Genomic DNA, 23,378 nt, shown 5'->3' with positions numbered 1-23,378 from the left:
AGTCGGGTCCAGGTGTGAGCAGTCATATCCTACACTGGCAGTTCTTCTCTGGAAGGACAATGCACGTCCACTTGTATTCCGTGCCACCCAACGTGCTCTCCAAAGTGTTCGTCAACTACCCTGGCCAGCACGATCCCCAGATCTGTCCCCCATTGAACACGTTTGGGGCCGGATGAAACGTCATCCTGTGCGGTCGGAACCTGGCCCAACTGAGGCACCAGGTGCAAATTCCATGGCAGGCCATTCCGTAACACTACACTCGTCACCTCTACGATCGTCTCCATTGGAGATTTGCAGCCTGCATTTCTGCAAAGTACGGTCTAAACGCTACTAGCGCTCATTTTGTCCACGCTCTGTCGACTGTACTCAGTTGCGTATGTCTCGCTTCGTGTGATCGTGTGTTGTATACGTCCTCAAGAGTGTGTAAATAAAATGTCCCTTTGCTGGACTGGCGAATTCTAGGTGCTATTTATTCATTTTCCCGGAGTGTATTGTTTATGTCAGTTTACGATACAAGTGATGCAATATTATTTCATAGTCTGAATCATTTCACTCTAACTTCAGTGTTCTCCCCAGCCGCGTGGCAGAAATGAGTAGGTGGTTCGAGAATACTACGTAGAAATGAAAATAATCAATTTTCAATTGTTCCCCCTCATGGCATTAACAGTAATATCAGACAGTTTGTAACATCATGTGGAACTACGTGATAGTCAAGCAGTTGTTACAATTATGATGAAGATTTATCATTTAAACAAACAGTTTTACAGTATTTTATTTTCATTTGGAACACCAAATGACTCAAATGTGTATTAACAATAAGTAACTAGCACTATCTAGGTTATGTTAGCCGGGCGGTCTGTAAGAACGGTCCTTGTTAGAACACTGAACTTTCAAGATTCAAGTGGACCGAAGCACGGTTCCTCATGGAAGACGAATTCGGAGACTTCCATGTGCTGTTCCGCTATGATAACTTAATGATGATGGCTTTTAGTTTAAGCAGAACCTTAGGCACAAATGCAAAGGTACAGAGAAGCTGTGCGTCTTTTTATTAATTTGTTAATTAATTATATTATTTTAAATTGAATTGTTTTATTTTCACCGTTACTATATTTCAAGACTTTAATTTCGAGTAGTCATACCCGGTAGTCGTGTCTGCAATGGATGAGCCGCCGACTTGGCCGACGTAACGGACTGCTACATGATGATTATGTGTTCATAACGTTTCTGAACATGATTAAACAAGTTGATTGAGAAAGACTTTATCACCCTGCGCAATTCGGGAACATTTGTAGGAAGGCCATCTGTCCTCAGGAAATTTCTTTCAAAATGTCCTACATATAGGTATCTCAGGAGCAAAAATGTATTGGAATAGAGTTCCGGAAGGAATTAGGTGATCTCCAAAGTGTCCCACTGCTCTCTGTTGACACGAGACGGAACGTGTGACAAACAGCTAATATAGTTTTACTATTTGGTGCCTGCTCGTCCTGAAGCAAACTCAGACTATACTGACCGCCACTCCACATGGTCCCCAATATACACCTCCTGTTTCTCTTGTGAGAACGAAGAGACAACGACTTTATACACATTAAATAAATACTCTGTTCCTGGAGAAATATGGTAGGAAGGGGAGATCACTGCCGTACACAATGCATGGAGATGAAAAAACCTCAGTTTCTGGAACTAGAATAAGAGTTATAACAAGATTCAGAAGCACTCACCGCCTTCGGCCGTTGTTGCGTAACCAGTGCCAGTCGCCTCTTCCCCACTTTTCGTATTCACGGTGACATTCACTTGATAGTCGTAATAAGGTTGGAGATCAGAGAAGGTGACCTCAGTTTCTTCTCCAGCAGTGACATTCTTTGAGACAATTTCATCAATCTCTTCACAGTCATCTCCTTTGGGTCCTTGGGGAATCACATAAACTGTATACCCTGTTACATCGGCCGGTATACAATCAGTGATGTTCCACTGAACGGTCAGACTTCTGACACCACCGCTGACCACCACTACTGGAGCGGGTGGACCTGCAAAGTTACGAAAGAGATTCTTCCTTAACACTAGTAGAACAAGTCTCTCTCTTAGAGGAAACAGGATATCACCAGAACACAGCAAAGAGGCGTGAAAGGTACAAAAGCTCAATAAAGTCGGGTGCGGAACACAAGTAAGACTGCTAAAACATGGCGTCCTGCAGTGGGAGTGAAGTGGACTCAGGAAAGAAAGCAAACCAAGAACAAAGTTGAAGGAATACAGGGCTAAAAGGAAGCTCGCCAGACTTAAGAACTACGAGGTCCAAGGAGCCTCAAATAAACAAAAGGAAAAATCATAGTTATTGGCATGATACAGGCTTTTGAGCACATGCCGTGTGAAGAAAATGCGGTGAAATTCTTTACGTTTCGCAGAGAACTTTGCTCTGCGTCTTTAGAAGGATATCTCGACTGTTCACGACAAAGCCTCCTCAAGCAATGAGGTTTGAATTTAGTCGTAATAATAGAAGTGGAAGTGGTACGTTCATTCGTCACCAGATGGCTCATCGGACGCTGTACAGCGCTACCGTTCGAAGCGGAATCAGACGAAATCATCAGAATCAGTCTGAGAGGGTGACATAACATAACAAGTGTACACACATATGAAAGATGACATTGACACAAGTCAGGAATGAAACGTGTGGCGATGAGGAATGTACGAATTTGGAAAACACCGAAACGAAATAACAATAGTGAATACAGAGTTATTATTTGTAATGACACAGTTCGTTATTGTTATTGTTACGGAGTTATCCGTGGAAGTCAGAGGTGAAAGAAGGTGCGAGCTGGAATAGGTCTCAACTACCAAAATTAAAGTTAATTTAAAACTTTAACAAAGGTTATATTTTCTTTTCAAAATCAACAAATAACAGAGTATAACAGGTACGAAGTAGCATATCAACAAATTAAGAAATTAGAAATTACAGTTCGTTACAAGATTTGGGCTTCGAGCCCCATTTTATATTCCTCGAGCTACAAGCTGAACTTTGCCAAGTCACACATTTGATCCCAGGGGCAGAAAACCCCTTCATACAAGGAGCACTTGCTCCCACCTTTAAATCACAAGCTTCTCAGAGGCACTATTCAAATACCCGAAAAGAGCTGACCTGCTCTCAATTTTACAAGCCTATCAAAGGCCACAACAAACTTCACTTCTAACTGCCCTCAAGGCACACAAAGAAACAGGGGTATTTTATACCCAACCTACAGGGCCTTCGCATGAAGAAAACAAAACATCAGGTTAAGTTACTGGCCCAAAGTACAGAAAGGACTGGAGGCGTGAACTAGCACTCCTAAATACACATTTAAAAACCTAAGTAGCGCTAGGCCGATACACCGGGGCTAATCCCATGCTAGGGAGGTGACTCGTATGAGAAAAGTTTAATACATTAAAGCAGAGAAGAAACGGTTATGAAAACCTTAGTCACCTCTATTTCAAAATGAAGGGGAGCTCGAGAGGGTAAAGCACTCTCTATCCCCGAATTACAGTTCAAGTTATGTGAAGTTTTTACAAGGATTGAAAGGCTTACATATTTAAAGATATAGGTTACATATTAAAGGTTTCGAACTTTCCCCGCGAGTTAAACTGCTGAGCTAGCAATAAATAAAGATGTTAAGAGGCCATTACCTTGTTGAAGAGCTGATGCTTGAAGAAAGAGGCGCTTCCCGCCCCCTGCTACATATTCACATACTGAGTTAGATGTTATACGAGTGGCCCGGAAACAAGGAAATCAGCAGTTTTTATACACTCGCGGAAAATTCGAGACCTTTCAGGAATGAGTAGACACACCCACTCAATTTTTATTGGTCGTCTAAGAGTTACACATGGAAATTTGAAGAAGAAAGCTATGATTGGAGGAAAATTAATTACAGAAATTACTGATTGGCTAAATTCAAAACAGGCGAAGGAAAGGATTAACATTGCCAACCCACAAACCACAGAACAAAATTTAGTAAAGACAAAACTTATAAATACAACATTTCTCCAAGAAGGTTTATTCCCTTACACCAGAGTTCGTTATCATAGTTTTTGGTAGAGACATCTGTTAGAGAATGTTCACACTTCTTGATCAATGAAAAACAAAAGCAAATAAAAAACACACAGTGGCATCTTCTGATAAATCGTAGGGGTGATTCAGTTGTTAAAGTTCATGGTTTCTCTTGTAGAGGAGTTTCAATTGGCGCAAGGTTTGAATTTGCGTCGTAGAGGTGTACCGCCCGGTACAGCCCTCCCCCCCCCCCCCCGCCAAAAAGAAAGTCCTTCCAAAGCGTGACACAGAAGAAATTAGCTTTTTTTCCAAAACAAAGTCCAAGTTTGTTGCTGATTGGTTGAAGGAGAATTTAGAAGAGAAAATACAAATTTTCAGTACCGGTAGTCGGAGGTCTTTTAAGTTGTTTAATATGGACGGGTGTGACTAGTTTAAGTCCAGTTTTAGAATTTCTTTGTAGTAGTAGAATTGCGAAACAAAAACATTAATTCATGGAAGTAATATTTTTCTAAGTGCACCAAAGGTTGATTTGAAGCAAGAAATTATTAATTGCCGAAAAAGAGTGTCCATGTTGCTGAAGAAGTACATTAGCTGTCAATTAATTTTGACGGCAAGACCATTCGCCGCTGCCAAAGTTCTGTCGAGGTCGCCCGAACCCCTCAACTACCCTGAGATACACCTCTCCCGCTACTATGAGAGGGGTAGTCGTGGTGAAGCACGCCGCAGATGCGAACTTTATTTACAGTCCACGAGTAGCTTGCGGTTAGTGCGCCGCACATCAGCCTTGGCCGGAAGGAGGGCTTCGGCGCGCCGTACACTGGTTGACCTCCCTGGAGTGGAGTAGGCCCGTACCCCACCTCAGTGTCGGTACGGCGCCGCACGGCTGCGGGGGCACTGAAACAGTAAGATCACGGCAGCAGAATTTTGTTGGAAACTTTTGCTTTAGGGTATTATCTTGGAGGTGAGGCAGAGGGGCCAGCGGCGTGGAAATTTTTATTTTATTTTAATGCCACTGGTGTGGTTTAGCAGGAGACGGGAGCTGTACGGAGAGGACAGCAGAGTACCTCGGAGAAGGTTTTACAATATTTATACAGAGCAGATTAAAAAAACCCAGTGTAAAAATATAAGGGGCAGAAGGCCTAGGATTTAGAGAAAAAAATGTAACCTTCAGGTTCCCAGAAGAATGTTAATGGCAAGGTTAACCCGGATTTTACACGGGTTTAATTTGAGAAATGTGGACCCTAAATATCCTCTCTGTGGCTGGATTGCTCACTAACAATGTGACCGGCGTAAGAAAATCTAAAATAATGCACGGCCCATGAAATCTGGGGGCAAGCTTGCCCGCGGGAACAAAATTCTTGACCATTACTTAGTCTCCCACCTTTAAATTGGTGGGCCTCCGTCCACGATCATATCTTTCCCTAAACTTTTCATGACAAATTTTAAGGTTTGCCTTAGCCTTCTTCCGAAGATCTTTAATATTATCTGGATCTATTGTCTCAGACAGAATATCACTAAGAGACCAAAGGTTAGAGAGCGGCGTGTTGGGTACAAACTTGAATATCAATGAAGCAGGGGTGAATTTATGAGATTCATGAACCGCCGAGTTCAAAGCGAAGGGTAACCAATGCAGGGATGTATCCCACCTGGAGTGATCGTCGTGATGATAGGCAGTAAGAGCCGACCTCAGATTACGATTGACCCGTTCAGCAAGAGATGGTTGAGGATAGTATGGAGAAGTTGTTACATGTGAGATAGATAGATCAAAACAGAATTTACGAAAGAGATTAGAGGTAAAGGCTTTAGCATTATCAGACACAATATATTGACACGGACCAAAATAAGCAAAGATAGAATTTAAACAAGAAATGGTGGACTGAGCGGTAACCAGTTTAGTCGGAATTTCGAATTTCGCCGTCCATACCTTTCCAGATGAACATTTCTCTGATCTTTTCTCGATTGTTGAAGAAAATCTTGTAAAACCATCTACACACACAAAGATAAATTTATTGGCATTCCCCTTTGATAGGGGGAGGGGTCCTACGTAGTCGATGTAAAAACGTTCCATGGGGCGCGAAGCTTGATGAGAAGACAATAAGCCTAGCTTGGTGGACATAATAGGTTTTCTAAGCCAACAAGGTTTACAAGCCTTTACTAATTCACGAATTTCGCCGTCCATACCTTTCCAGATGAACATTTCTCTGATCTATTCTCGAGTTTTTAAGATGCCTAAATGACCCCCTAATGGGGTCTCATGATAGTACTTGAAGATCATAGGCACAAGAACAGCTGGAACCACTACTTTCATCATCTTATCATGCCCCGACGGGCAACATAAAACACCATTCCTCAATACATAAGGGACGACATGTTCCCCAGAAAAAGAGTTTCCATAATAGGAGCCAGCACTGGATCTTCACGTTGATATTTTTCAATATCCCTAAATAACATGGGCGCATCCGTTAGAATGGCATTTACACCAGGCGATATGGACTCGGGAAGAGAAGAACTGTCTTCCTGTTCAGAGGTCTCTACATCATTAGAAAACATACGGCTACCTCTAATATGCCTACCGTCAAACTGGAAGGCAGAAATTCTGATGGCCCAGCGGGCTATACCACCCGTACGACGTGGCCTGGATAAGACCCAGCTTAAGGCTTGGTTATCTGTCTCCAAGTCGAAATTAACATGTTCCAGATAGAGGCGGAACTTTTCTAGTGCAAATAAGGCAGCCAAACCCTCAAGTTCATAGATGGAATACTTGGATTCTTGGGCTAATAATGTCCTAAAGGCATAGGCGATGGGTCGCCTCCCTAGTTCAGTCCTTTGAAGAAGGACTGCAGCTACCGCCGTCGACGACGCGCTGTTTTGGACGATGAATTTCTTAGAGAAATCGGGCATAGCGAGGACAGGGGCATTACAAAGGGCTAATTTGAGGTCTTCGAAAGCGGCTTGTTGAGAAGGCCCCCACTCAAATTTGACACCTTTCCTGCGGAGTAAGTTCAAGGGAGTCGCTCTATTAGCGAAGTTAGGAATAAATTTCCTGAAGAAATTCACCATACCAATGAATCTGGCAATTCCTTTGATGTCCTTAGGAGGTCGGAAATCACGGATGGCCTGTGTTCTAGAATGATCTACAGCGACACCATCGGGCGACACACTGTGCCTTAGAAATGACATGGAAGGTTTAGCGAAGGCAACCTTGGACAACTTCACCGTTAATCCTGCCTTACGAAGGCGACTCAGGACCTCTTTCAGATGATCTAGATGTTCTTCAAAGGTCTCAGAAAATACGACGACATCATCAAGATAATGGTATAGATACTCAAATCTGATGTCGGAGAAGACTCTGTCTAGCAGTCTCGTAAGCACGGCTGCTCCCGTGGGGAGCACGAAAGGCACGCGGTTGTATTCATACAAGTTCCAATCAGTGGCAAAGGCTGTAAGATGTTTAGATTCTTCCGCCAGAGGGATCTGGTTATAAGCCTGATTGAGGTCTAAGATGGTGAAAAATTTAGCCTCTCGAAACCATGAAAAACAAGAGTGAAGGTCTGGAAGGAGCACATATTGTAACACCACCTTCCTATTGAGAGCCCTGTAATCAATCGCAGGCCTGAAGCCACCTTGGGGTTTCGGGACTAGAAAAATAGGCGAAGAATATGCCGACTTAGAGGGTCGAATAATACCATCTTTCAACATCTGATCTATGATTTCTTTCAGAGCCTTCATTTTAGGTGGAGATAGCCTATAAGGTGGAAAGCGGACTGGAATCGAATCCGTAACCTCAATCTTGTATTCTATAAGGTCAGTAACACCAAGAGTATCAGAGAAAACATCTGGAAACGACTGACACAACTTACGAATACTCTAAGCCTGCTAATCAGGTAGATGTCTAAGGTCTAACAACATCTCATCCTGGGTAGGCGAAACAGATGAACATGATACAGAATTACATTTTAGTAAAGGGATTTTGAAATTACTAGCAAATTTGAAAGTGCACGACTTGCTCTGAATGTCGAGCACAAGACCGGTGTGTGACATGAAATCCGCTCCTAATACAATGGGGCAAGACAAGTGCTTAGCCACAAACAGTTTAACTTTCCAAGTAAATTTAACAATTCTAATTTTGGCATACAGAAAACTTAAAATTTCTAACGGGGAATTATTAGCCGAAATGCATTGAACCGAAGATGAACAAAAATCAGGAAATTTACAAACAGATTTTATTTTGGAGTACCACTCGGCCGAAATAATGGAACACACACTGCCAGAATCTAATAGCGCTGTTACAGGTTCATTATTCAATTCAGTTTTGGGAAATGGAACAGGTGCGGGGGTATCCGCCGCAATCCTAAGACATTCTTTGGGACCCTCGAAAGATAAATTAGGGGACTGAGTTTTCCCTGAGATTTCGGCAGGTTTACTTGGGGCTGAGCCTCGGAAAGAAGAGTTAGTCGACTCAGCCGAAACCACTAGTCATTTTTTATTGTTGGTGGAAGTTGCACGCGAAGTTGAGCAGGAAGGAATGCTATTCGAATTCGGGTAATTTTTGGCAATATGGGAGAAAGCGCCGAATTTAAAACAGCCTTGGGATGACCCTGTTCCATTCCTTGTCCCACTACATTTAGTTAATGGACACTTGTTCCGAAGATGGTCAGGCGACCCGCAAGCGTAACATTTACGGGGTGTGACGGGTCGGCGAGGTGGAGGCCGTAGAGGATGGAGGGTTTTTTTTCGCGACAGGTAAGGTGTCGGCGTATCTAACTCCTTCCGCTGAGACAGCCATAGCCTCTAATTCGGCAAAGGTTTGCGGACGCGACGCAAAACACAAGTATGACCTGTAAGATGGAGAAATGCCTTCCACAATGGCTTGTACAATTTGATCTTCAGCAAAATGGAGGTCAAATACTCTGGTGTAGAATTTGATGTCTTGGACGAAGTCGGCAAGATTTTCATCCAGCCGCTGTATACGGTAATAGTACTTCTGAATTAGTGATGACCTAGCTCGAGCCGGAATAAAATTAGCTAACAGATGGGCGTGAAATTCTTCTATAGATGATTGATCAGCAATTGCTCTTACTATTTTGTCAAATAAAACACCAATTGAATAGGGATAAATGATCTGCAAAATTTGACACGGAGAAAGAGAAAAAACAAGAGCATGATCCAAAAACTCAACGAAAAATCTTAGAAAAGCAATAAAATCACTGGTGGAATTAACGGAGAACTTCGAAATGCCTCGGAGCAACATTGCTAAAGGATGGGGCAAACTGCTGAAGCCAGGTGACATAGTGGGTAGAGGCCTAAGTGGCGAAGAAGCTGTTTCGGAAGGGGCATTATTCAACGAGATACGACGTTCAATTTCTCTATCTAATGGGGCAGAGGTTTGTTGAGCTCCTACAGATGTCCTATTTTCCTCTCCTTTAGAAGAGTCTTCCTCGCCAACTACGTTTACCAGAGTGGGTTGGTCGGTTTTGGGAGGTACAGCTCCAGTTAACAATAGGGTAACCTTAGTGGACAGTTTAGAAAGGCTTTCGAGAAGAGCACTAGCCTCCTTCTCTTGAATGTCATTCAACTTTAGAGACAACAGATCGTTAACTCTATTGGAAAAATGGTACAATCTATCTTGTACACGTTTAAGTTGATTAGGTGAAGGATCACCCCGTTCAAAAAAACTAACTACGGATGCTAGCTCAGTAGTATTGTCAGTGATCGTGGAGAGAGAGTCATCAATCTCTTTCTCTCCCAAAGTTGGGGTGGTAATCGGCAAATCAAGAGAATCTTTAAGCTTAGTGATACCGTGCCTCCAGATTGAACATTTCTAATGGTTAATTCATAAATCAGTTCCTCCTTGCGCAAATAGCCGGGATGGAGGAAATCGCGAGGGCCGGGCATGATGTCAGACACTTTACAAATTTAGAAAAATCGAAAATTTCCAGCGACGGAGAAAATTGTAAGAGTTCGAATCAAAGGCAATGTTTAGCCGTTAACAGGGGCTAAATTGAGACCCATTCAAACACGCTCTGCTACCACTTGTTACGAAGTTATCCGTGGAAGTCAGAGGTGAAAGAAGGTGCGGGCTGGAATAGGTCTCAACTACCAAAATTAAAGTTAATTTAAAACTTTAACAAAGGTTATATTTTCTTTTCAAAATTAACAAATAATAGAGTATAACAGGTACCAAGTAGCATATCAACAAATTAAGAAATTAGAAATTACAGTTCGTTACAAGATTTGGGCTTCGAGCCCCGTTTTTACATTCCTCGAGCTACAAGCTGAACTTTGCCAAGTCACACATTTGATCCCAGGGGCAGAAAACCCCTTCATACAAGGAGCACTTGCCCCCACCTTTAAATCACAAGCCTCTCAGAGGCACTATTCAAATACCCGAAAGAGCTGACCTGCTCTAAATTTTACAAGCCTATCAAAGGCCACAACAAACTTCACTTCTAACTGCCCTCAAGGCACACAAAGAAACAGGGGTATTTTATACCCAACCTACAGGGCCTTCGCATGAAGAAAACAAAACATCAGGTTAAGTTACTGGCCCAAAGTACAGAAAGGACTGGAGGCGTGAACTAGCACTCCTAAATACACATTTAAAAACCTAAGTGGCGCTAGGCCGATACACCGGGGCTAATCCCAAGCTAGGGAGGTGGCTCGTATGAGAAAAGTTTAATACATTAAAGCAGAGAAGAAACGGTTATGAAAACGTAGTCACCTCAAATTCAAATTGAAGGGGAGCTCGAGAGGGTAAAGCACTCTCTATCCCCGAATTACAGTTCAAGTTATGTGAAGTTTTTACAAGGATTGAAAGGCTTACATATTTAAGGATGTAGGTTACATATTAAACGTTTCGAACTTTCCCCGCGAGTTAAAATGCTGAGCTAGCAATAAATAAAGATGTTAAGAGGCCATTACCTTGTTGAAGAGCTGATGCTTGAAGAAAGAGGCACTTCCCGCCCCCTGCTACATATTCACGCACTGAGTTAGATGTTATACGAGTGGCCCGGAAACAAGAAAATCAGTGGTTTTTATACCCTCGCGGAAAATTCGAGACCTTTCAGGAATGAGTAGACACACCCATTTAATTTTTATTGGTCGACTAAGAGTTACACATGGAAATTCGAAGAAGAAAGCTATGATTGGAGGAAAATTAATTACAGAAATTACTGATTGGCTAAATTCAAAACAGGCGGAAGGAAAGGATTAATATTGCCAACCCTCAAACCACAGAACAAAATTTAGTAAAGACAAAACTTATGAATGCAACATTTCTCCAAGAAGGTTCATTCCCTTACACCAGAGTTCGTTATCATAGTTTTTGGTAGAGACATCTGTTAGAGAATGTTCACACTTCTTGATCAATGAAAAACAAAAGCAAATCCAAAACACACAGTGGCATCTTCTGATAAATCGTAGAGTTGATTCAGTTGTTAAAGTTCAGGGTTTCTCCTGTAGAGGAGTTTCAATTGGCGCAAGGTTTGAACTTGCGTCGTAGAGGTGTACCGCCCGGTAAAATTATTATTATTATTATTATTATTATTATTATTACTATTATTACTATTATTATTATTATTATTATTATTATTATTATTATTATTATTATTTATTGTCGTGTTGTATATGGCGGTACTCAGGCTATGAAGCCTTTTATGACGTTTTGCCCAACAGTTTAGATGTTTGGAAAGACAGGCGTTATTTCACCATAAGTGTCAAAATAAAGGAAACTTTGCGTTGATACAGTATCGAACACATTATCTATAGACTCAAAGACAGCGCGCCACCTTGTCACGTTCTGGGTATCTAGGGCATCATCAAATCAGATTGATAGCATATTCTTCTTCCTCTTCTTCCTCTTCTTCTTCGTTTTGCCTCATGACTGAGGCGTCGTGACTATCATAATATTCAGCCCTCTAGCTCAATTTAATCCTCTTGACGCAAAGAACGAAACTCGGTAAGCCCTCCGGGCCCGAAAACCATGTTTTAAGGCCCTAAAACCAACCGTTACGGAGGTATTGGCACCACACTACCCCTGCTCTAGGAATCGGATAAAAGAAATGAAATGCTGTAACCATGGCAACGTCAGCTCCAGGATTCTAGAACAGTGAGATTATGTATGTACGTTTGGGCATAGCTGCCAATCAAAATTGGTAAAAGTAAGACTTAATATCGGGAAAAAATATACTGTTGTGTAAGGCACTCATAGGACTCCTTTGGGTGGGGATGGAAACGGGGTGAAGTACGAGTGTAAAAATCTTACTATATATAGAAATGGAAGTGTGTGTGTAAATGATACATCTCCTCCTAAACCACTGGAGCAATTTCAACCAAACTTGGTACACGTATTACTTACTATCGGGAGACGATCACTGTGGGGGGTTGTTACAATAATAATCGAGAATAGTGTCGAATTCATAGTTTTCGGGGTCGCTGAGTTGAAAAGTAATACTCTTGAATTTTTTAAAGTCCAGCCCCCGTTTAGGTGGGGAGGAAAGGGGGGTGAGATATAGAAATAATTAAAAACAGTTTCGAATCCATAGATTTCAGTGTCTCTGAGATGAATAGTATTACTCCGGATTTTTTGCATGTCCAAGTGGGGAGCGAAGGGGGTGAGATATACAATAAATCGAAAAACTACATATAAAAATATTATCCTCTTACTATATATAAAAATTGATGTATGTGTGTGCGTGGGTGCGTGGGTGCGTGGGTGTGGGTGTGTAAATGACACATCTCCTCCTAAACCACTGGAGCAATTTCACCAAACTTGGTACACTTATCAGTTAGTATCAGGAGACAAACCGCGTGAGGGTAAGACACCCCTAGCACCCTTATGGGCAGGGAGCGAGGGTGGTGCTATAAAAATAATCTATAATATTATCGAATCCATAGTTTCTGTGGTAGCTGAAATAATTAGTGACACTCCGAATTTTTTTAAATTCATGTTCAGCCCCCTTTGGGGTGTGGTTGAGGGGGAGTGAGATATAAAAATAATCGAAATCAGTGTCGAATCTACAGTTTTCTGGGTCACTGAGATGAATGGTGACAATCTAGAGTTTATATCTCTTAGTGGTTGAGGGCGGGAGGGGATCAATCTCCTTGACAGTTCAAATTCTGTACATCGTATCTATAGTGCGACAGCTAAATACATAGAGTTATCACTTATTCATTTTTGACAGGATCAAATACTTCCCAGTCGATTCGAGCTACCATAAGGACGAAGTTTTACTCGAAAACTAAATAATCTAAAACTTGAAATCAAACACATCTAAATAATTTTATAACTACATAATAGATCATAACATATCAATCTGCAAGTCAAAAAGGAATTCTATAAAAATTCACATCACACATAACTAACTGGTAATGCAAATCTTAAAGGTACCGGTAAATATTCAGAAAATATTCGGGCATCGCCGGGTACTACAGCTAGTTTTAAATAACACTTACCAAAGTTTCTCCTATTGAACACAGTCAAAGGCTTTCCTAGCAAGCCAATGATCATAGGAAGTTGGAATTCTCTGCTCTTTTCGATTAGTTGTCTGATGTTCAACAGCTGTCCTCTTGTGCCTTTTCCTTTGACGAAACCAGCTTGTTCAGGGGGAATCTTTGAACTAATATAATTATCGAGTCTGTCTTTCAAGATATAAAACATGAACTTGCTAGTTTATGAGAATAACGATAAAGTCCTATAGTTATCACATTTCATTGTTGAACCCTTTTTATGCAACGGGATGAAGATGGATGTAATCCAGTCAGGTGGCCATTTGCCATTTCTCCATATTTTACTGCAAATGTCTGTGATAATTTGAGCACCAATGTCACTCGTCTCTTTCCGTAGTTCAGCTGTTATGTTGTCAGAACCCGTTGCTATGTGCGGTCGCAACGACGTGATTGCCCTTTTTGTTTCCTGAAATAAGATATCTGGATCTTGTTCAAAATCTCGCCATTCAATCATCGGCTGTACTGTCTCTTCTTTATACAACTCCTCACAGTACTGTTTCCATCTATTGAATACAATTTCAATATCATGTATCCTATGACCATTAGAATCTTCTATGGACCATACACGAGGTTTGTATTTATTTGACAGCGGCTTTACTTTACGGTATATATCTCGTGTCTCACTGTGATGGCCATGAGCTTCAATTTCTTCACAGATTCCTGACGTTTGTCTAAGCGGCAATTACGTTGAATTTCACGACACAATATCTGTCTTGAATGTGCAAGCCTGTTTCTTTCAGGTGTTTCCGCTGGTCTGTGATCTGCCACGTAAGATCACTGTTCCAACACTTGCGATGAATCTGTATTGGAGAAGAATGTTTTATTGCAATGGTCACTGTATTTTGTTTGAGGTCTTCCCATGTAGATCGTTCATCAGTACTATGCTCCCTTCTAGTGTTTAATGGACCATTTTGGATTTCCACACCAGAACTCCTTAAGTTTTCACCTTCTACCTTTTGCATTTTACAGGGTACATGACGCTTACCTCTGAGTTTCAACCTGAACACTCGAACACTTAGAGCAATAAAAGGCATAATTACCCCAAGTGACAGCACCAAGGGTCTGACCGTGTACCAAAGGCACGGTTCAGATACGTGGAAACGTCCTGGACAAAGACAAATTAAAGAATAAAAGGGCACTTGCCATGAGAAAATAAAACAGGGCCCCCAAAGGAGCGGATAAAATACACCTGGTCATATCAAATTATCACCCTTTTTATAGGTAAACACCAACACCTTGGGGAACAAGATATTTAATCAGCATAATTAAGTGATAAACAAATAGGAAGGAATATCCTCGCTGGAAAATAATAAAATTAAAAATTTAAAAATATTTAAACTCAAACCAAAACCCTACGGTCGACCGTTTATAAAGAAAATAATTATTTAGTTCTTGAAAGACTTAGCAAGATAATGTAGATTTATGAAACCCCTCGCCAACTCTCAAGTTTTCTTACAACCAAAGGTTTTCTTTGTACAGTACAAAAGTTTTTTTTAACATCCTTTCAACCGAGAGAAACAACCTTGACAGAAACAGTTTTTGATATTGATACTGAAAACCCCTTTTTAGGATGTGTCAAACGACCCCCTGCAAGGATGGGTAGGTATTACGTGCACTTTTCAAGAAGTTAAAATAATAATAATAATAATAAGCACCGAAACACCGGGAGGAAAAATGAGCAGAAGGTAAAATTAAAATCTCAAAGAAAAATTAAATGGACCAAGGAAATCCGCGGAGAAGGTAGAATTCATCATCGGCACATCAAATACAAATCATCAATCCCATCACAACAACATCAACAACATTAGCATTCCCATGGCAACGACCAACAATGGGTCAAGGGAAGGAAGGGGCCAATCACAGGCCGTAAACAACAATAGGCGAAAGCTAACAAAGGGCCAAGAAAACAGACGCAGAAAATAACCCCAAAACCCAAAGGGAGAATAAAATTAAGTTAAATTAAAATAAAATCAACCAGAGAAGCAAGTAAGAAAGGTACCGGGACACACTGTACACGTAACACCCACATCCCTGAAGCGACTCGCTTGTTAAATTATTCCAGTAAAATGATAGCCTTTATCACAAAACCTTTAGGCCTAGAAAAGTTATTAATAAACACTAGGTTACCCAATTATGTTTTCGAAGAATCCAAAACGTTCTTTCACACAGTACGCAAGCCCCAATTTAACAGACATAATTACACATGGTATAAGTTCCAATTAACAAGCCGAAAATATGAAATTCCACAAGGCAAGACTTAGTCTTTAGATGACGCTAGTTACCTAGTGTCGCACCACTTTCTTCACATAGGAAAATTTTCAGGTCTTTCACCAAAAATCAGTAAAGGTTTAGTTGCAACAACACTTACAGTTTCATCCAGTTGGAAGGTTGTGAGGACGGCTTCGGTAGAATATGCCACTTACTTACTTAAAAAAAACATAACATGCAAATTCCAGACGAGGAATAATAAACCAGAACAACTTGCAGAAATCCCCAGGGCAAAAGCCCCACGTATGTAACCTTAGCCAGGCTCGAACATTTTCGGAGAAATGATCTCCTTAGGGAGAGAGAAGCCACACACGTCCATCTCTTCCTTCTCACCAAACAGCAATGGCGACTTCCCGAGATTCCGCAGTGCCGGCCCCAACGATCACATGTGCGCAGAGGGCAAGCGCCTGAGTGGTAACGTACCTCGCGAGGTAGTACATACCTACGCCACTAGAGTGCAGGAGAATACAGTCAGGCACCGATAGGACGTGCATACAGACAGCCGGGCAATAAGTTTTGAAAGGAAGAAGTAAAGAAGCGGCGAACCACTTCTAAGAACACAGTTTTTCCACAGCCATGAGGCCAGTTTCGAAAATATTTCCCAAGAGGGAAAAATTGTTACGCAGGTAACAGTGTCCCTCCCCGAAACTTGACATGTCCCACACATGTTTACCATCATAAGGCGGTGGTCTTGAAGCAAACAAAGTTTTTGGTAGAATAGTCCGAATGTGAAAATGACCACCAATCGCCAGCCTCAGTTTATGCACCACCAGCAGAACGAGTCCAACAGTCACTAAGAACCCAAACACATGTGATTTAAATTAAAGAAACAGTACAGTTCACTTAGACGACACCAAATGTCTAGCCACTTTCAATAATAATGAAGTTCCATGCACCAAACTGTGCAACACCCAAGTCGCAGGCAAATTATTAATGGTCCAGATCACAGGGAACACTTCTTCTCTAGATTTCTTGCTAAACTTTAATGCGAACTATTATCTTCCGCAAGTTCGTATGCGTCATCTGATCGGAGGTTACGCTACCTTGTGGTACATACACACCTTTAGGTAAAGTTCATAACTATTTGCTTTCAGAACATTAGACCTTCTAGGTCTTAACTGCACCAGATCACATACCTAGACTTAAATTACTACATGTTTGTTAAATTTGTAATATTATAGGACTTGCGTTAGATAAGAAACGCCTTCATTTGGTTTCCACCCTTTGGTTTGGATGGTAACGACAACCCCAAAAAGGAAAAACGCCCAGAAAGGGAAGGGAAGAGAGAAAACAACATTGGTGAGCGTAAAACACAATCATAAGGTCCAACCGAAAATACTTAACCTAACCATAAACTAGATTAACATGACTTAAGATTACGGTATGGCACAGGAACAGAATACGATAATTATTTAAACAATCCATACCCAAAAACTAAATTACATTACATTTAAGGTATCATGCCAACAAAAATATATAGGCAAGGATACAATTTTCAATACACAAGAAAAACAATAACCTAGGAAACCAAGATGGTTATCTCCACAAAACACCATTCAATGCATACAACCAATCCTACCAGGATGGCTACGCAATAACGTCACCGTTGACAAACAGAAACCAGGAGGCAACTTTACATAGAAAGAAAAACTTACAGACAAGCACCAACTCAAGGGTGCTGAGTGATTGCAAGAACAGAAATGCTAAGAGGAACTCCCTTCCATACATAATATTACGAAACCAAGACCCAGACCAAGGAAAAGGATGTTGAAAAACGTTACACAGAACTACAAGTTAATTAAGCTTACAACCTCCCTAAATTAAATTTAAAACGGAATAGAACCACCAATCAGTGAGCCAATTAACAAGACTTAAACCCTTTAAGTACATGCCCAAGGACAAGAAATAAATTTAGCAATAAATCAATTTTAATACCATGTATACATTCCATACAAAACCCAAATAAACAAGAAACAGGATTGGATATAGTTTACCCTTTTTTTAATATTACCATTAAGAGAAACTCCCAGAAATAGGATACTAGGTAAGAATCAAAATACATGGGTTACAGTAAATAATTACTCAAGACAAGATGAATGTACAGGCTGCGGTTGGAGACTTCAAGATCTTTCAGATGGAGGGTACGCGTATAGTTGGTCATCAGCAACGAGCCAAAACAACACCAAGCAAAGAGTAATAGGAGGGTAGCAGAGGTTATGAAACACAATCTTTAACACCATGATGAAACGGGACAAAAATTGGCTGAAAGGAAATAGGAGTGTTACCCCATCTAAAAACACATTTCTCACAATTTTACTGCACATACAAACATATATCTTAACCAAGGGCGACTCAATCAATTAAAAGGTTCAATAAAGCACCTCAATCAAGCCAACGCCTTTGAATATGGGAGCACAGATCTGACAAGATTCCCTACCGGCTATCCACCAGAAACCTCGGACAAATCCAGACTAGAACAAGGTGATATCCGAGACTCACACTGTGGCCACACAGTCACAGGTAGTTCTCTAACATTGTACAAGGGAAATAAGATATGAAAGATAGGTCACGAACCAGGTAACTAGAAAACACTCCAAATAACAGAGAAATAAGAAACACCACCAAACAAACACATCACCAGATAGTGGGAAGGTTTCAGTGCCGCCTATGAAGCACCAGCTGATCCCATACTCAACTGGAGCACCGTAGGACGACAAGATGATAAACGATAGCCAAGGTTTTCAAACACTCCAGAAGGAAAAGGACCAATAGGCTGGCAGGTTATTTCGAGAAGAACATTATAGTATAGGATAATTGCATGATGACGTCTGATTACTAGGGTATGCAGAGAATTAAAATTAAAAATAGACCAGGTCGTACAGAAATCACACATTATATGCAAGCAGATAAGACACACCTACAGAGAGTAGTAAATCCATGCCAGGGTTTATTTCCCAATCTGCCGGGACACAGGGTAAATTAAAGGCAACACCGCCCATACCGAAGCGCCATAATAAGTAACCAATACTACACGACAACAATACAACAAAAATGGACCACAACGGACATGCGTTAGCTAAAAGGGAGGAAAACAGCAACTACCCTCAACAACATGTCGTGAAGCTGTCATTCTACCTCACAAGGCAAACCTAAAACCAAACCACGGTACCGTTTACAACATTTCTAAGACAGGACCGAAACCAATACCTACAAGGCACGAAAGGAGACAGCACTCCTCAGGTTCAGGATCCATTAGTGCAATACGTGCAAAACACCACAATAACAAATAGACTGGGCAGGACGACATGGAGCTACAACTCGATTAAATAACATACTACAAGAATAATACACCACTTAGAGACAAAACCAGGGAAGTAAGGACTTCAGAAGAGGATAGAATTAATACCACTTGCAAGCAGAAATACAATAAGAAACCAGCTAGTTAACTGCCACAACCAGGAAGGAAAGCCCAAAGAAAAATTTACCAAAATAGGTTAGCCGGGGCAGGGTATTTGTTTTTCTTTTTACCAGAAAACCATCGGTACAAGAATGATTAGGGAAGGATAACTTAGTAAACCGGGAATTCACAACAGATAACAGAAATGCCCCAGAGAAGGACATCAGAGCACTCGCAACCTAGGGAATCGTGTCACCAGAAATTGGAGATAGAAGGCAGTGAAGACTGTGAAGTCCATGCCGTAGAGACAAACAACCAACCACCACCAATTCCAATTGACAGAGTTCCGCCATTGCCATTACCCACATCCGATCCAAAACATAAGCAACAGGACCATAACACCGGGTATATCCAGATCCTAGTCAACTTACACCAACAAGGAAACCAAAAGCTAATTCGTTTCAACAAAGCACACCTAACAAACCACAATAGGAATAGATAACCGAAATATTACCCGCAAGGAATCAGATAACAAGAACTAGGACCAAAGACTAGGACAGGGCAAGATAAATAGGGGTTAGGAGACTAACAGATTTCCTACCGGATTAACAACGCACAGAGCAGAAATTGCCCAGAATTTTCCAAATGAGTACCAAACCAAGGCAACAGCAGTACAAGAGCCAATAAATAAATTTATTATCAAAATTTTGCAAACGTAAATGATCAGGATACAATCGAATTATGATAGACGGAGAGACCTGCACCCAGACCCAAAGAGTAGTTAGATATTAACAATTAAGAAATCGGGTGCCAATAGAGCAAGAGAAAGTACACACATTTCTCGCAAACCGCAATTACCTTTTCAAAATACAATGTTTAGAACAAGTACACGCTAGAAAGTACTACATGGTCATGCCAAGAATCACCGGAGGCGTGAACGCAGCAGATAAGGTACCAAAGCTTAAACACGTGGTAAAAATTCTCACCCAACTAAGCAACCATGGTTGACAGGGAAAGAAGTTTAAGTACGACAAGCAACACCAAAACTCCTCAAAATAAATACAGCACACGAGAAAAGGGAGAAAAATATCACATGATTAAATTCACACTAGACCAGAATAATTACATAATAACCCACGGAGACCAATCAAATTTGCTCACTGAAAGGTAGCTCTCATCCGCAAGTCCAAACATGCGTTAACCTGTTTTTAACTGGGACGAATGAACCCGTCTAATCCTCTTGGCGATGGGGTCACTCACCAGTACCGACACCGGAGATAAAAACTGTAAAATAGTACAGGGACCATGATACCGAGGAGCAAGTTTGGCTGAAAACTTGTTAATAGCCTTGCTAATGGGATAGGTCTTGACAAAAACTTGATCTCCAACCTTCAACCTAGGTGACTTTCTACCCTTGTTATACTTAACCCTGCCTTTCTCATAGGATACTGACAACTTCTTCTTTGCTTCATCCCAGATTTTCTGAACGTCATTTGGTTTAGACAAGTCTGGAAGAAGATCATCAATGCCCAGAACATTGGAAATAGGAGAGTACGGGGTGTAGCAGAACATAAGTGACATGGGGGTTTTACCATGAGTTTCGTGTGTGGCAGAATTGAAGGCATGAGCCAACCAGTGCAGGCAAGAGTCCCACTTGGATTGGTTATTGTGATGATATGCAATTAGAGCAGATTTGAGGTACCTGTTCATCCTCTCGGCGTAAGAAGTGTTAGGATAGTAAGGGGTAGTGGTGACATGGGAAATGCTCAGCTCAAAAAGGTACTTCTTAAACAAGTGACCAGTGAAAGCACTGGCATTATCAGAAACCAGAAACTTGGGAGGGCCGAAGGATGCGAAGATAGAATTAAGGCAACTTATAGTCGTACGAGCAGTCGTAGATCTAGTGGGAAAAATCCAAGAGAATCTAGAAAACGCATCAATAGCAACGAAGATATGAGTGTTTCCCAAGGTAGAGCGAGGGAGCGGACCAACGAAATCGATGAATAACCGTTCCATAGGGCGAGAAGCTTGTGAAGAAGATAATAGACCTACACGGTTGTTCAAACTAGGTTTGCTGATAGAACAAATATTACAGGACCTAATCATGTTTCGGATATCACCATCCATTCTTTTCCAAACGAAGAACTGTCCAATTTTCTGCCTAGTTTTAAAGGTGCCTAAACGGCCACCAATGGGACAGGAGTGATAGTACTTGAGGATGATTGGCACTAAAACCTTGGGTACAACAATTTTGAAATTAGTGTCCCTTCGACCTTTACAGCATAAGACCCCCTTCACCAGAGAATAAGGTTTAACCACAATACCATCACTAATTTTGTCGATGATTTCTCTCAAATCAGGATCAGCCGTTTGATGATCTGCATACTCATGGTACAACAAAGGTAGGTCCGAAAGAATGGCACCCACACTAGCAACATTAGTTTCATCATATTCTTCAGCCTTAGATTTTTCATCAAGACCAAAACTCCCGTCAAACATTCTACTAAGGCTGTCAGCGATGACATTTTCCGACCCCCTAATATGCTTTACTTGAAAACTGAAGGCTGAGATCCTAAGCGCCCATCTAGTGATTCTGCCCGTTCTTTGGGACGGTTCAAGACCCACGACAGAGCCTGATTATCTGTTTCCAGATCAAAATTTACATGTTCAATGAAAGGTCTGAATTTTTCAAGAGCAAACAGCACGGCCAAACATTCTAATTCATAGATGGAGTACTTTCTCTCCAGATCATTGAGGATCCTAGACACATAGGCAACCGGTCTACGACCATCCTCATATTCCTGTAAGAGTACACCAGCAACTACTTTTCCAGAGGCATCGGTTTGTACAATAAAGCGTTTACTAAAGTCGGGTATAGCCAACACAGGAGAATTTGACAAGGCAAGCTTCAGGGTCTCAAAAGGGTCTTGCTGGGAGGGGCCCCAGATGAACTTGACATCCTTACGTCTGAGATGATTTAGAGGAGCTGCTATCTCTGCAAAATTTGGAATGAACTTCCTGAAGAAGTTCACCATGCCCACGAAACGTGCGATGCCTTTGACATCTTTAGGGGTTGAAAGTCCCTAATAGCCTGAGTCCTAGAGTGGTCGATGGAGACACCATCAGAGGAAACCACATGTCCAAGGAAAGACATACTCGGCTTAGCAAACGCTACCTTTGACAACTTAACAGTTAGTCCAGCTTTTCGCAAGCGATCCAGGACTTCTCTAACATGTTCGACATGTTCTTCAAAGGAATTTGAGAAAATTACCAGGTCGTCCAGGTAATGAAAAACGAACTTGAATTTAATACCCGAAAGTATTGAATCTAACAGCCTCGTAAGAACGGCTGCACCACAAGAGATCCCGAACGGAAGTCTCAGAAATTCGTAAAGGTTCCAATCAGTAATGAAAGCAGTCAGTGGAATAGATGACTTAGACAACGGGACTTGGTAATACGCCTGATTGAGATCTAACACAGTGAAAAACTTGGCTCCTGAGAACCACCCAAAACAAGTGTGCAAATCCGGTAAAGGGATAGATTGCAAGATGATCTTGCGGTTCAAAGCCCTGTAGTCAATTACAGCACGATAGCCCCCAGAGGGTGCAAGCATCTGATCAATAATCTTTTTGAGTTCTAACATCTTAGGTGGTGAAAGACGGTAAGGAGGAGATCTAACAGGGGTGTTATCAGATAGCTCAATCTGATACTCAAGAACATCAGTAACTCCTAACTTGCTAGTGAAGACATCGGGAAATTGGTGGCACAAGTCACGCACACTATTAGCCTGCTGATAATCCAAATGACTAAGATCCAACTGATCTATTTCGTTGTTCTCCCTAGGTAGCGCCCTACCTACACAAGAAACACTGAAGGTACCCAAAGGACCATCAATAATATCGAATTTACAATTTGGAGAAAATTTAAAGTGAAATTTCCTAGCCTGGAGGTCCAAAATTAAACCAGTTCTTGACAAGAAGTCCGTACCTAAAATCATGCTACACGCTAGCTTTGGAGTTACCAAGCGAAGAACTTTCCAAGTAAAATTACCAATACGCAATTTCACATCAACGGACCCTAAAATTTTCATATTATGCTTATTAGCCGTGACACATGCAACATTGACCTTCTTCAACTCAGGCAGTTTACAAGGGGACCTCATTTCATCATACCAATTAGCATCAATTAAGGTGA

At 41.3% G+C, this 23,378-nt stretch overlaps 1 protein-coding gene across 1 annotated transcript in view; it reads right to left on the bottom strand.

Moving 5' to 3' along the window:
• LOC137498971 (fibronectin-like) overlaps positions 1-23,378 on the bottom strand; it is a 434,037-nt gene that overhangs the window by 78,140 nt on the left and 332,519 nt on the right. Inside the window, exon 10 of the mRNA XM_068226885.1 lies at positions 1,719-2,024. Within this exon, the coding sequence (XP_068082986.1) occupies positions 1,719-2,024 (306 nt within the window). The remainder of the gene's footprint in view (positions 1-1,718; positions 2,025-23,378) is intronic.

Source organism: Anabrus simplex, chromosome 3 (genome assembly GCF_040414725.1).
Source record: "Anabrus simplex isolate iqAnaSimp1 chromosome 3, ASM4041472v1, whole genome shotgun sequence".
Lineage (NCBI taxonomy): Eukaryota > Metazoa > Arthropoda > Insecta > Orthoptera > Tettigoniidae > Anabrus > Anabrus simplex.
The sequence above is the reverse complement of the archived record's forward strand: the minus strand, read 5'-3'. Positions and strand labels throughout refer to the sequence as shown.